Source organism: Pseudophryne corroboree, chromosome 10 (genome assembly GCF_028390025.1).
Source record: "Pseudophryne corroboree isolate aPseCor3 chromosome 10, aPseCor3.hap2, whole genome shotgun sequence".
Classification (NCBI taxonomy): Eukaryota; Metazoa; Chordata; class Amphibia; order Anura; family Myobatrachidae; genus Pseudophryne; species Pseudophryne corroboree.
This window is the reverse complement of record NC_086453.1, coordinates 313,914,557-313,930,021: the sequence shown is the minus strand read 5'-3', so window position 1 is coordinate 313,930,021 and position 15,465 is coordinate 313,914,557. Positions and strand designations below refer to the sequence as shown.

General features: G+C 41.9%; 1 protein-coding gene across 1 annotated transcript in view; it reads left to right on the top strand.

Moving 5' to 3' along the window:
- Nucleotides 1–15,465, top strand: part of TECTA (tectorin alpha) — a 203,238-nt gene that overhangs the window by 110,325 nt on the left and 77,448 nt on the right. The window contains exons 8-10 of the mRNA XM_063943496.1: nt 6,516–7,108; nt 9,907–10,480; nt 11,444–12,045. Of these exons, the coding sequence (XP_063799566.1) occupies nt 6,516–7,108; nt 9,907–10,480; nt 11,444–12,045 (1,769 nt within the window). The remainder of the gene's footprint in view (nt 1–6,515; nt 7,109–9,906; nt 10,481–11,443; nt 12,046–15,465) is intronic.

Below are 15,465 nucleotides of genomic sequence, written 5' to 3'. Positions count from 1 at the left end.
GACAAGTAAAGAGGGCCTTGCTCGCAAGCTTACAATCTATAGGGAAATAGTAATTGATACACAAGGATAGGTGCTACATATTGGCCCTGACAGATTGCAGAGGTGCTCGGTGGGCTATATGATCCAGTCACACAGCAATGTTGAACTATGGTCAATGAGATGTGTAGCTGTAGAAGAGAACATTTTTAAAGTATATGGGGAGTATAGAGACTCATCCGGTGAAAAATAAGACTGGATTACACTAATTACAGCTGTATAAAGAAGTAAAAAGGGGGATGGGAAGGGTAAGGTTCAGGCACCTCCGGGGGGTAGTTAGGGTTAGGCACTGGGTAGGGAGGGTTAGGGTTAGGGGGGTGGGGAGAGGGGAGAACACCCCTTACTCATCCCTGTCCGCTATTTCACCAGTGGGATCCCGGCGTCAGTATTACAAATGCCGGGATGCCGTGCGCGGGGATTTCATAGTTGAACTATAGGTATGTATAATTCACACCCTTTGTATGCTATACATGGCTATGACTGCAGTAGAAATAAATGTCAGTGTCTTGACTGGATGGTGATTGGTGAGACTTTGTAATCTGCAGGAAGAAGGGTTTTCTTTATGAATACAGGTTGTAAGTACATGGGGGAGGGGTAATTCAGACTTTATCGTAGATGTGATAAATGTAGCACATCTACGATCATTTACTCTGACATGCCGGGGGACGCCCAGCACAGGGCTAGTACGCCCCGCATGTCAGGCCCTGCCACCCCCACACAGGTATAAAAGCATTGCATGTCGGCGATGCTTTTGGAGGTAATTCAGACCTGATCGCTGGGCAGCGAGTTTTGCAGCCCTGTGAAAAGATAGTTGCCGCCTACAGTGGAGTGTATTTTAGCTGAGCAAGTGTGCGAACACATGTGTATCAGAGCTGCGCAAACTGATTTTGTGCAGTCTCTGCGCAGCCCAGGACTTACTCAGCCGCTGCCATCACATCAGCCTGATTGAGACTGGATTTGATGTCAGACACCCCCCTTCCAAACGCTACAACACACCTGTGTTTTTTCCTGACACTCCCCGAAAACGGTCAGTTGCCACCCACAAACGCCCTCTTCCTGTCAATCTCCTTGCGAACGCCCGTGCGAATGGATCCTTCGCACAAACCCATCGCTGACCGGCGATCCCCGTTGCTGCGGTCCATCGTGCCTGCGCATTGTGGTGCATACACATACGCAGTACAGACCTGATCGCCTGCTGTGCGAAAATGCACAGCAGCCATCAGGTCTGAATTATCCCCTTTGTACCTGGGGAGTAGATCCCTTCCTGTGCAGCTCCTGCACTCTGGCAGGGAGCAACCCGGCTCCTTCTGTTGAATTTCTAGGGTTAACTAAATTAACCATCTTGTTGCTGTTTGGGTTGTTAGGTAAAAGAATGAATTGAAAATGGATTTACAAAAATCAATTATTATTTATTAAAAAGGCCACGCCCGTATACAGGCCGAGAGGGACATCCTCTCACGCCTGAATCAAAATACTTTAACAACAGATACACGTAACAACAATGAGTTTTATATAATACACAGTTACGCCCCATTTTTATAAATCCTCCCATATGATTTCATACATCTGGAATACAGTGTTATGCAATAGTGTTATGCAATATTAAGACAATTGTCAAGAATACTCAAAGATACTCGTGATCTTCAACTGTGTCCATATTAGGAATTAAATCTGGACTCTATGAGCTTTTAGGATGTGCGTAGGTGGAATTAATACTTAGCCAACAAAATAGTTTTTCTCGTCTTTCAGTGTGTACAAAGTTGAAGATGAATTTGCTGTATCATCTAGCTAGAATCAAGATGGATTCTCTTATGCTTTTATACTATACTAGTGAATATGAGAACCCTTGATATTATAATTATCATATGTATGCATAATATACGTACTATCCCGTAGTACATATATATAACTGTTAGGCCTTCAGCAGGTTGCCTCTGTCACAGTATTCGACAGCTCCACCCTTTGATCAGGGACATTATCCATGTGCCCTGTCATCTCAGGAGAATTTCTGGGAACGTATAGTTCACTAATAATCATTTCATGTAATATTACTATTCTGCGCCAGGCAGTAGCCTTCTAAATACAACATAGGCCGCACCTGTAGGCGGTGAACATCAGATGAATGGCTATAATCACATCGGGGTCGGGGTCACCAAAGAATAAACCTCACAGAATACTTCATCACATACAATCACATACAATATACTTAAAAAACATTTTCCTAATCCTGAGAATTGAATACTAGGATATAAACATTTATCTTTTCCAGTCCATATCATAATGCCTTGGTTAAAGTTCTTTTTTTATCATGGGCCTCCTTTATATACTTGGCAATACACGTATCAGGATCCGTAATGTCTTTGGTCAAATAAGCACAGCAGTGAGCTCAAAGTGCTGTTTCCGGAAATCAACAATATCCTCCAATTTGTGGTATTAAAGAATGTAGAACAATATGGTATCGTAATAGTTCATGTCCAATGTCCTGGAATCATCACAAATGTCCAATCATGTTATCAATAACGTAAATGAAATAAAACATCAACTCCCAGTTGATTAATCATACGACTTCATTAGCCATAGGAGAACTTATTAGCCACCTTTACCAATTCGAGGTTTTATTGATACTCTGGTGGCAGGAACATGTTTCCTGATTACTGAGTCAATTACTCTTTTTAGGAATAGTTCATTCTGCAAGAAAACTTTTCTCAAGTTAATATATGTTTTTGTATAAAATTGCTAAATCAATCTTCTTAAATAACAAACATTTTTAGAATTAATAGGTAACCAATTATATATCATATCCTAAGGACATGGTGACAACTACCATTCCCCGTTATGTATGATATCTTCTTTTAACCTTTGAATCTACTCCTGGTAAAATACATTTATTAAATCATAAACTTTAATGAACATCATATGTAACCATTACTATTTATATACCTAACTCATTATGTCTAGGTTAGTATATTGTAACAATCCTTTCACATTCCCTTAAATCAATCTTTCCTATCTTCATAAGTTAATTTTTTTTTTTCCCTGTATCATTGACCTATTTTATTTCCATTAACTGAAATACACCCGATATGTGTAGCTGATATTATCACCAGTGGTTCTTTCTTGAGATACTGTTGTATCTATACACATGTACCGTGTTTCACTATTATCACGACTCTATAAAGTTTTGGTAATCACATCAAATGTAACTTGCATAGAGAACTTTGGCCTGCTATTATACAATGCTAGTGTCTATGTATACATATCTAACAATTATAATAATCTTAAATAATGATTAGCAATACAATTTATATAGCTGCAGTACTTAAAATCTTTCCAACAATTAATGGTATTGCTGGACTGGATACTCCTCAGAATAATATCCTAAATTATTTAAATTATCCATGCATTTATCTATACATCTGTCTTCAAGTGGAGTATAATACTCACAACCACATTTTTCAAAGTGCGTTTGTTACACCGGTCATAAATCTCTCTGGATTTCCTGCTTTGAAAAGAAAAGAGGAAGGAAGGGTCTTATTGAAATAATTCCCATCCACAATAATGGATGAGTACTCATACCTACACCACACGTTTGCTCGCTCTCTCTTCAAAGAAAAATAAATAAATTAAGTCCTAATGCTGTTATAAATAACGTCGCTCCCGTATACTTTCAGAAATGTTAAAAGTTCTGTAGGATATTAGCTTATAAGCACATAGTCTATTATCAATGATCATAATAATCTCTATCTTGATTGAAGGGTTCATTCAAATACAACTCTGTGGTAGTAACAGTCTCTGTATTGTATCTCCATGCAATTGTTTTTTAGTGTTAGGTTCCTTTAAGCTCTGGTCTCTGACCTTTTCATTTCATTGCAAGCTCATGGATCTAGGTGTCCTTCTTCTACAGCCTTTGCAACGGCTGTATCAGTAGTCAGCGGTACTTGCCAAGGACCATCCTATGCGATCTGTAATGGAACCGAAACATAAGCAACTTCTCACAATAACACCATCTTCACTCTCTTAGTGATTGTCCTGTGCCGGACTGTGTGTTTTCGTGTTGGTTAAATATCTTTCCAAGGTTCTTGCAGCTTTTGATATTCTTGTAACTGTTTAAATATTTGTGTGACACATCTGAATCGTCAAATCATTTTGTAGTTTTTGAATCAGTCTCTGGATAATATATATTTGCTCTGGATAATATATCTTTGCTGGATTCCAAAAAGAATAACAAAAAATGATATAGAAGAGAGACTAAGCAGAGGCTTAGGTGTAATTCTACCGCTATTGAACCAACGATTGGACCATGCCATGATTCAAATTCTGCCTTTCCTGTCTCTTTTGTAGATTAATAATGCTTGATTCTTTAAACCTTCCTTGTCACATTATGACTTTTTTTTTTCCTCAACATTACACATATTAAACACAAAATATTTTTCAAACTCCTATAAACTCTTTCTATCAGTAAAGAAACTTTACTGTCTTTGAAACAATAGCTCACAGCTCTGGCCTTATTATTCATTTCTCAAACCCCTTAACACCTGTTACACATACTATAGTTCCTTTTTAGCATTAAACTATGTTGTATTAAAACAATGTTGTTTTTAATCAACCCAAACATCTGCAGTAAACATGCTATAGCTTTCTTTATCACCATCACGATCCCTCTTATTATCACATAATTTGTTATTTTGGTCCCATGCCAAAACACCATGTACACTTCTAATCAACCCAAACATCTGCAGTAAACATGCTATAGCTTTCTTTATCACCATCATTCCCGAGTTACTTGGTCCTTCAACCGACTTGAACACACCTTTGGTATTCATTTTACAAACAAGCAACAACAAACAGGTCCCTGAGTTATTTTCCTAGTTTAGTCAATCTCTCCACTCCTAATTCTCATATTATAAAAAATACAATCACACAGACAGCTGGCAGGTATAGAAACAGCATGTACTGGAATATAGCACATACCATGGTATTCTATACTTACCAGTGCTGTAATGACTTGGGACATTCCTTCCATCCTCAACTGCTGGCTGGCTGGCACACCCCTTTGAGAATTTGATGAAGAGATCGAGATCTATAGTTCCAAGGACATAGCCCCCAAATTGTTGAATTTCTAGGGTTAACTAAATTAACCATCTTGTTGCTGTTTGGGTTGTTAGGTAAAAGAATGAATTGAAAATGGATTTATAAAAATAAATTATTATTTATTAAAAAGGCCACGCCCGTATACAGGCCGAGAGGGACATCCTCTCACGCCTGAATCAAAATACTTTAACAACAGATACACGTAACAACAATGAGTTTTATATAATACACAGTTACGCCCCATTTTTATAAATCCTCCCATATGATTTCATACATCTGGAATACAGTGTTATGCAATAGTGTTATGCAATATTAGGACAATTGTCAAGAATACTCAAAGATACTCGTGATCTTCAACTGTGTCCATATTAGGAATTAAATCTGGACTCTATGAGCTTTTAGGATGTGCGTAGGTGGAATTAATACTTAGCCAACAAAATTGTTTTTCTCGTCTTTCAGTGTGTACAAAGTTGAAGATGAATTTGCTGTATCATCTAGCTAGAATCAAGATGGATTCTCTTATGCTTTTATACTATACTAGTGAATATGAGGACCCTTGATATTATAATTATCATATGTATGCATAATATACGTACTATCCCGTAGTACATATATATAACTGTTAGGCCTACAGCAGGTTGCCTCTGTCACAGTATTCGACACTTCCGGGTCACAGCGGCTGCGCGTCCTGACCCTCCAATGGTTCGGAGACACCTCCATTGTCCGGACCGTGCCCCACCAAAGGCGTTCTAACGCCGTGGGCATGCCCTCTCCCGCCCCGCGACCGCCTCTGCCTGTCAATCCGGCAGAGGCGATCGCAGCCAGTGAGATGCTGATAGAATCTCACTGGGCACCCGGGGTGTGCACACGCAGTGCGGCCGCTGCGCATTCGCACTCCACAAAGTAATTCAGACTGCGATCGCTGCCGCTACAGCGATGCAGTCTGAATTACCCCCATAGTGTGATCCTCTGTAGGTGGGTGGTTTCTTTAGTTTTGCTACTCCCTTGCACAAATAACTGTCCATAGGTTTATACGGTAAGTGCTTCTAGATGCCTGTAGTTCATGCCTATAGTACCGCAGAGCGTGCCAGATTTTATTTGCATTTTATTGTAGTTATATAGTGCCTTTAATGAACTGAGTTGCAAAGAAGGTATTAAATGTAATGTAGTAGAAAGTCTGAGGACATATACTTAATGATACATAACAAGTGGTTCACAGGATTACTCCACAGGCAGCCAGATGATGTTTCATCTTCTAAACCAAAACTCAATGATGATACATTACATTGGCATATGTGAATGTTTGGACCTAATATATTTAATAGAAACCACTTGTTTGAAGTGACTGGCCATTTACTTCTCTTCCTTTCTCTGTGTTCCCTTTGCAGCCTCTGCTATACAGTGCACTGAATTCAGCCATTACTCAGTTTGCACAAGCAGCTGTCCAGCTACCTGTTCTGACCTGACAGCTCCGCAGTTCTGCAATATCCCCTGTACAGAAGGATGTGAGTGTGATAACGGGTACGTGCTCAGTGCAGATTTATGTGTTCCCATAAACAAGTGTGGCTGCGAGATGGATGGCAGATATTATGTGGTCGGTGATTCCTTCTGGACATCTCCAGACTGTATGGTACAATGTTGGTGTGAAGATGGAGGGGATATGGCATGCTTCAACACCTCCTGCCGGGATGGGGAGATCTGCTCAGTGGAGAATGGATTTCAGGGCTGCTATCCAAGGCGGGAAAGCGTGTGCCTGGTGAGCCAGAACCAAGTGATCCACACATTCGACTCTGTAAGCTTCCCATATCCTATGGAGTATTCTTACACCCTGTTAAAGACTTGCCCTGACAAAGCAGAGTTTATTGAGATTGACATCAGCAAGAAGAAACCAGACTCCGGTGCCAATTGGTTGAGACCTCTAAGAATCCAAGTGGCCAAACAAGAGATAAGAATTGGCGGGGGCAGCACATCTGAGATTAAGGTAAGGAACTGTGGTGGTCATTCCGAGTTGTTCGCTCGCTGCCGTTTTTAGCAGAATAGCGATCAGGCTAAAAATGGGCGATTCTGCGCATGCGTATGGGCCACAAAACTATGCAATTTTACACAGGTCCGAGCAACGCTTTTCAGTCGCTCTGCTGATCGGTGAGTGATTGACAGGAAGTGGGTGTTTCTGGGCGGAAACTGAGCGTTTTCCGGGAGTCTGCTAAAAAACGCAGGCGTGTCAGGCTAAAACGCAGCAACTGCAAAGCTGCTGCAAACAGCTTTGCAATTGCAATCCTTAGTGAATCAGAGGCCTAATTCAGACCTGAGCTGTTGTGCGAAATCGCGAAATGCAAAACGGGCGATTATCAAACGACTGCGCATGGGTACAGATTGTAATGCACATGCGCAAGGCCAAACTGCGAAAATATCCTGCGTCTTTTTTGATCGCTAGGCGTAAGCAGATTGATTGACAGGAAGCGGAGATTTGGGGGTGGTAACCGTCCGTTTTCTGGGAGTGTCTGTAAAAACACAGGTGTGCCCGAGTGTTTTCAGTGAGGGTGTGTGACGTCAGCTCCAGCCCTGATCAGCATGATTCTATCACACCGTAGGAGTAGGTCCTGGGCTAGGCACAGACTGGAAAAATAATTAGATGGTGAGTGAGTTGCGAACGGATTTGCAGCTGACCGCTGTTTGCAAAACTGTTTGCACGGCGTACGCATACTTGCACGTGGCGTATTTTCACTCTGGCTGGGCGGCGACTATCTGATCACAAACCTCTGCGAATTCTCAGAGGAGTGATCAGATCTGAATTAGGCCCTAGGTCCTAGTTGAAATTGTACTGTGCAGTTTGTCAACATTGAAAACTATTGATATATTTTGTTTCTGGTCCATGAAATACAATCTTAATATTAACCTCACTTAACACAGCAAACTGTATAGACTGCAGTCAATGACTAACACCTCCAATAGTGTAGTACTAATACTGTGCTCTTTGATTTATGTGCAGTGATTACTGCAGAAGCCCCTCCTGGCAAACTGTCCACAAGTTCCAGGATAACTGCAGGCGGTATCTTTTACCATTCCGCCGGCAGTACAGTGACCAGCTATGACACAGAAGAAGGTTGAGTCAGTCTAGAACGCACCCGTCACTCCAATTCATCCCAGAGGTTCTCAATTGGGGTAAAATCTGGACTCTGAGCTGGTCAGTCCATCCAGGTTACCGAATTCTCTGTATCCAGACCAGCGTCGCCTGGAAACATGACATTGCGCACCCTGCGATGATCCCCGGATTCGGTTTGCTAATTCCAGTAATCCATTTCATTAGCAAATGATCTCATCCGTGCCCCTCTACCCGTTTTATCCATTCACGAACACGTGTCTACTGCAGGAGCACGCCATTTCGCTTGCGAGCAGGGGGTGTGTGTGTGTGCGGTGTCTAATCACTTTTGTCTACATTATATACTTGATTATGGTTATAGGCCCTCATTCCGAGTTGTTCGCTCGTTAGCTGCTTTTAGCAGCATTGCACACGCTAGGCCGCCGCCCTCTGGGAGTGTATCTTCGCTTAGCAGAATAGCGAACGAAAGATTAGCAATTCTGCTATTAAATATTTCCCTGCAGTTTCTGAGCAGCTCCAGACCTACTCCCAGATTGCGATCACCTCAGTCCGTTTAGTTCCTGGTTTGATGTCACAAACACGCCCTGCGTTCGGCCAGCCACTCCTCCGTCCCTCCCTATGAATGCCTCTGCGTGTCAATCAAGCAGAAGCATTCGTATACCTGCACCGTGATCGCAGGACCCGTTCTGCACCTGCATCTAACAAGCTGGATAGTCCCCCTGGAAAGTATAAAACCATGCATCAGAAATACAGTATGTGTCAGTTACCATCAATAACTGAGAAAAAATAATAATTTCATATGAGTACACAGGTACGATAATGCTTATACAGCAACACCTGGTAGGACTATAAAACATTAGGGGTCATTCCGAGTTGATCGCTCGCTGGCTAGTTTTAGCAGCCGTGCAAACGCTATGCCGCCGCCCACTGGGGAGTGTATTTTAGCTTAGCAGAAGTGCGACCGGTTGTGCAGCCGCGCTCTGCAAAAGCAATTTGTGCAGTTTCAGAGTAGCTCTGAACCTACTCAGCGCTTGCGATCACTTCAGCCTATTCGTGTCCGGATTTGACATCATACACCCGCCCAGCGAACGCCCAGCCACGCCTGCGTTTTTTCGGACACACCTGCATTTTTGCAAACACTCCCTGAAAACGGTCAGTTGACACCCAGAAATGCCCCTTCCTGTCAATCTTCTTGCGGCTGTCAGTGCGAAGAAAAACTTTGCTAGAAACTGTGCACAACCACAAAGAGCTTTGTACCCATATGCGTGCGCATTGTGGCCCATATGCATGCGCATAAATGCCGTTTTTTCACCTGATCGCTGCGAAAATTGGCAACGAGCGATCAACTCGGTATGACCCCCATTGTCCGATTAAGGTATCTGTCACTCAATAATGAAGCTCATACTTCTAGGGCAGATCATACAAACTTAGGGGTCTATTTACTAAGCCTTAGAAGTAGATAAAGTGGATTGAGGTAAAGTAGTAGCCAATCAGCTCCTAGCTGCCATGTTGCAGACTGGGTTAGAAAAATTACAGTTATGAGCTGATTGGTTGGTACTTTATCTCTGTCCAGTTTATCTCTATCCAAGTCTTCGTAAATAGACCCCTTAAGTATGTTTACTCTGGAAAAGAGCCCTTTCCTGTAATCACTGCTAATGAGTACTTTCTTCCTTTTCTAGGTTAATGGATTTCTAGTTGAGCTGCCATATTACCTGCCATCTGGTGAACTGGAAATGTACCGTAACAGAAATGGAACAGTTATTGAGTCTGAAGGACTTGTTAGAATACAATATTCCGACCAAGGACTTCTTCACATCACTCTTTCTACCTTTTACTACAATTGCACTGGAGGACTATGTGGTTACTTCAATGGAAATAGCGACGATGAGTTCTGCTTCCCAAACGGTAAATGTACAGACAACGTGGCTGTATTCCTAGAGAGCTGGACCACTTTTGATGAGATTTGCAACGGGGAATGTGGAGACTTGCTGAAGGCCTGCAACAATGACTCTGAGCTTCTCAAGTATTATAGAAGTCGTTCCAAGTGTGGAATTATTAACGATCCCAGCAACAGCTCTTTCCTGGACTGCCACGCTGTGGTTAACGTATCGGCATACTACAGGACTTGCCTATTTCGCTTGTGCCAAAGTGGAGGTAACCAAACAGAACTCTGTGACTCCGTCAGCCGTTATGCTATGGCCTGCCAAAATGCTGCAGTAGACGTTGGTCAGTGGAGGAGCAGGAATTTCTGCCGTAAGTTTAAGCATTGTATCATTTTAGTTTGGTTTCCCGTCATGCCCAACCAGTGCTTTCACCTTCAGAAATTATCTTCGTATGAGATGAGAACATTTCTTATTGTTTCCTTTTTTTTCTTTCAATTTGTGCACTTTAGTGGTGATCAAGACTTGTGTTTACTTGTGTTTGCATATAGTAGGTTTATGTCAGCAGAAAACCAGAGAATACTCTATGATCTACTGATATTCTTCCAGAAGTGGTAGAAAGAATAATATTATTAATGATATAAAGATTATACCAGCTATTCGCAAATCTATTACAGGTTGAGTATCCCATATCCAAATATTCCGAAATACGGATTATTCCGAAATACGGAATTTTTTGAGTGAGAGTGAAATAATTAAACCTTTGATTTCTGATGGCTCATTGCACACAAAGTAACACAAAGTTATAAAAAATATTGTATTAAATGACCTTCAGGCTGTGTGTATAAGGTGTATATGAAACATAAATGCGTTCTGTGCTTACACTTAGGTCCCATCGTCATTATATCTCATTATAGTATACAATTATTCCAAAATATGGAATAATCCGATATCCAAAATACTTCTGGTCCCAAGCATTTTGGATAAGAGATTCTCAACCTGTATTGGAGAATGATCATATAATGAATAATAACTATTCTATTTATCACATCTTTCCATGCATATTTTTGATAGGCCTTTGCAATACCCAGATAGCTTTGCAAGTGCAAAGAGCACTCAAATAAAACATTTTTAATATTCTATCTTTAGAGGCATAAATAGCTAAAAAAAAAATTGATGAGATAAATCGCATCCCTGTTCCATTTCCAAGGAGGTAAAACGCGTCGAATGCAAACAATCTGTTGTAGAATTCTTCTAAAATAGATTTTTTTTTTTTGCTTGTTATAGTATGAATAAAGAAAAAGTTGTGATAATGATGTTGTTCATCCTGTTGTAGCTCTCATGTGTCCTGAGAACAGCCACTTTGAAGAATGCATCATGTGTACAGAAACGTGCGAGACGCTCTCTTCCGGCCGGGTCTGCTCTGACACCTGCACAGAAGGATGTCAGTGTGATGAAGGGTTTGCCTTGCAGGGCAGTCAGTGTGTCCCGAAGAGCGAGTGTGGCTGTAACTTTGAGGGCCACCAAGTTTCAACGAATCAGACTTTCTGGATTGACATGGATTGTAAATCCCTTTGTTACTGCAATGGGTCAGACAACAGTGTGTACTGTGAGACTACACCGTGTAAGGATGAGGAGTACTGCATGGAGGATAATCGGCTGTACTATTGCCAGCCACGTACAGATGCATCCTGTATAGTCTCGGGATATGGACACTATCTTACATTTGATGGGCTACCATTTGATTTCCAGAGCAGCTGTTCCTTGATCCTTTGCACTACTGTGACTAGTGCTAAAGCAGACACTGTCCCGAAATTTACAGTCACAGCCAAGAATGAGGACAGAGATCCTTCCCTCGCACTCTGGGTAAAGCAAGTGGAGGTGGAGATTTACAATTACAATATTGTCATCTATCGCGCATACAAGCACACCGTTCTGGTAAGTGAATTGCACCTAAGAGCTTTGACCTTTCACCAGTAACGTGTTCGGCAACATTAATATCCTGATTTACTGGGTATTCTAAAAATACCTATTGTTCTGCAATTTATTGCACAGTAAGTGATACTTAGCATAATTGTATAACTGCTGTATAGTTCAAAAGAAGTTGGATATATGTAAAGGGTCATTACAAGGAGCAGGGCCGGTTCTTGCCCTTGTGGCGCCCCGGGCAAAAGTTAGGGGCGTGGCTTAATTCGGGGGCGTGGTCAGTCACGCCCCCATTTGTAGCGCCGCTGAAAGGAAAAAAAACAAAACAAAACAAAGTATACTTACTATACCCCGCTCCTGATTCCAGACCTGCAGACCTCCCCCCGGCGCCGCTCTTCTCCTCGAATCTATGGGAGAGACGTCAGTTATGACGTCTCCCCCATAGCACAGCATAGGCACTACAGGTCAATTATGACCCCTAGCGTCTGTGCTACAATGCTGTGCGGTGCGCGATGACGTCATCGCGCACCGCACAGCAAAGGTCCTCTCCATGAAGGGAAACTAGACGCTTAGCGTCTGACTCCCTTCACAGCGGGATGGACCAGCGCCACGAAGGGAAACTAGATGCGTAGCGTCTGGTTCCCTTCTCACAGCGGGGGGAGGCACAGCGCGGGGGCACTCCTGGGGGGGCACTCTGCACAGTGGCGGATCTTGCCATGGTGGGGCGCCCTCCGGAAGGCGGCGCCCCGGGCAAAAGTCCTGCTTGCCCGTGGCAAGATCCGCCACTGACAAGGAGTTAGCAATTCCATACAAAATGTAGGAAAGGGTTCTTCACGGTAAGGGCAATAAAGATTTGGAACTACCTGCCGGAGAAGGTAATAATGGCAGACTCTGTAAATGCATTTAAAAACGGATTGGACAGTTTTCTAGCAGAAAGAAGTATCCAAGGCTATAGCATTTAATATATTGACATTAAGTATCTGGGAGTGGCACGAAATATAGTTGTTCATTGGTACGATACCATTACTTCAGCTGGTGCATTATAATGTGCTCAGCTTGATACAAATACAGGTTGAACCCGATAGGCATTTTGCCTCTTTTCAACCTCACTAACTATGTTACTATGTTACTATGGGGGTAGTTCTGAGTTGATCGCAGCAGGAACTTTGTTAGCAGTTGGGCAAAACCATGTGCACTGCAGGGGAGGCAGATATAACATGTGCAGAGACAGATAGATTTGGGTGTGGTGAGTTCAATCTGCAATCTAAATTGCAGTGTAAAAATAAAGCAGCCAGTATTTACCCTGCACAGAAACAAAATAATCCACCCAAATCTAACTCTCTCTGCAAACGTTATATCTGGCTCCCCCCCCCCCCCCCCCCCTGCAGTGCACATGGTTTTGCCCAACTGCTAAAAAATTTCCTGCTGCGATCAACTTGGAATTACTCCCTATATGCAAATAGCATTAGCTTCCTACTAACACAAACTCTAATGGCTCCATTCACCAAATGCCATAGAATGTTGTCGTCCTTCCTAGCCTACATTTTCAGAATGTTACTTATTATACAAAGACAATCAACAATAATTTATCTGCTGCCACTGCTTTGTATTCCAATATTATCATTGCAGCGACATTATTCAAGAGTCCCAGCATGTTTAATTGGCTGTTACTGTAAGTAATTTTCCATTTCCTTAGCATGCTGACATTTTAACCATTTCAGCGGGGTACAGGGAGTTCAAAAAGTCCCTCCGCAATGACTGTGTGCTAAGCAATTCTCCCCGCAGAGAATGTGTGCTAAGTAATATGACAACATCATTTATATTTAAACACTTTACATACATGAATTAAGCTTGTGCTTCCCCACTGCTTTGTCCCTCTCTGGCCTCCCACGGCTGTAGAGGAGATCTGCAGCCTGAGACAGTGCTCAGTGCAGAGGGACTTTTTGAACTCCCTGTACAGCTTGACATTGTGGTGCACATTGTTGATATGACTGCATTCCGATACAAAGTATAGCATGGTACTGGGAGCAAAAACAATGTACAAGGTAGTAATAACTTATGTTGAAGTAAAGAAAGACAAATCATTCACTTCCAAAGGGAAGCTAACACTAATCATGTTCATTAGGAGTAGCAGATTTTACTAATAATTCGACACAGTTCACTACTCTAAAATAATTTGAGTACTGCTAACAGTCGTCTTATCTGGTCCTAGTGTAGACATAAGCACAGACTCACCCTCAGCTAGTCCTGGGTGCTGCCATAGACATGAAACCACAGTATATTCCCATTAACATAACTTCTTTTTGTAGAGAGAGAGACATGAACCTAAATATAAAATTTTTTTTACTAATTAAAGCGGTTGGGTTTATGGTGGCAATATTCAGAGAACAGAACGTTTGCCATTGTTTCATCTTACACTATGTTTTCATTAGTGTACTGGTGTACTTGGGAACTTTGAAAATTAGAGTAGACGAATACATTTATTTATATTATAGAAATGGGATAAGGTGCGGGTTAAGGACACGCTACATTGTGACAATGGGATTAGAGGGGCAGCACAGCAAAAAAGGTGGCAGAAAATGTAAACCCACCTCTCAGTTTTCTTTACTAGTTTTTGCTGACTATGAAACCTGAAGATCTAGCACACTGTTTCAAATGAGAAGTAGTACTGTACCTGATTGACTAAGTGCAGGAGATACCCAGTTATTAGGTGGCATTATTAATTTGACAGTGCATTGGATGTCCAGGCTCTCCATCATATCCATTTATTAATGATTAAGATAAAAGTGCTCAGGGACAGATAGGTTAGATCAGTGGTTCCCAAACTTTTTTTGAATCAAAGCACCTCAGAGTATTAGAATTTTTGTCATGGCACCCCTAGGCCAAAAGTTTTGTATTGAGAATTTTAGAAGAAATATGAATTTAAGTAAATTGTGTTTATATGTCATCCTTAGGCTCAGTTATGTGGTGAGGGACAAAATGTGCTTCTGTCCACATATTTTATGATTGACAGCCACCAGCAATGGTTTTGCCTATTACTTTGACCATAAATAATTTGAATTGGTCCTGGGCCATTAACCCAAGGCATCCCTGCAAGCGTCCCGAGGCACCCCAGGGTGCCACGGCACACAGTTTGAGATCCACTGGGTTAGATGATTCATAGCTCAGTAAAGAGTGGACATCTTTCTGTTACTGTTAGTATACACTGTGTTATCTTGTGTTAGAATGCTGATGTTAGGGCAAAACCAGCAGTAACAAGACCTTTTAGAACGCCTACAGAAGGTCTTCACTTATAGCAAACCACCTTTTCCATAAAGTTGTTCTTGTTTACTGGTACTGGGATGACCCCGTGTCTCCCACTCCAGGTAGTAAATGCTTATCACTCCAAGGAATTACCTGGGTTCAACAATGGTCAGAGCACCCTCTATTAGC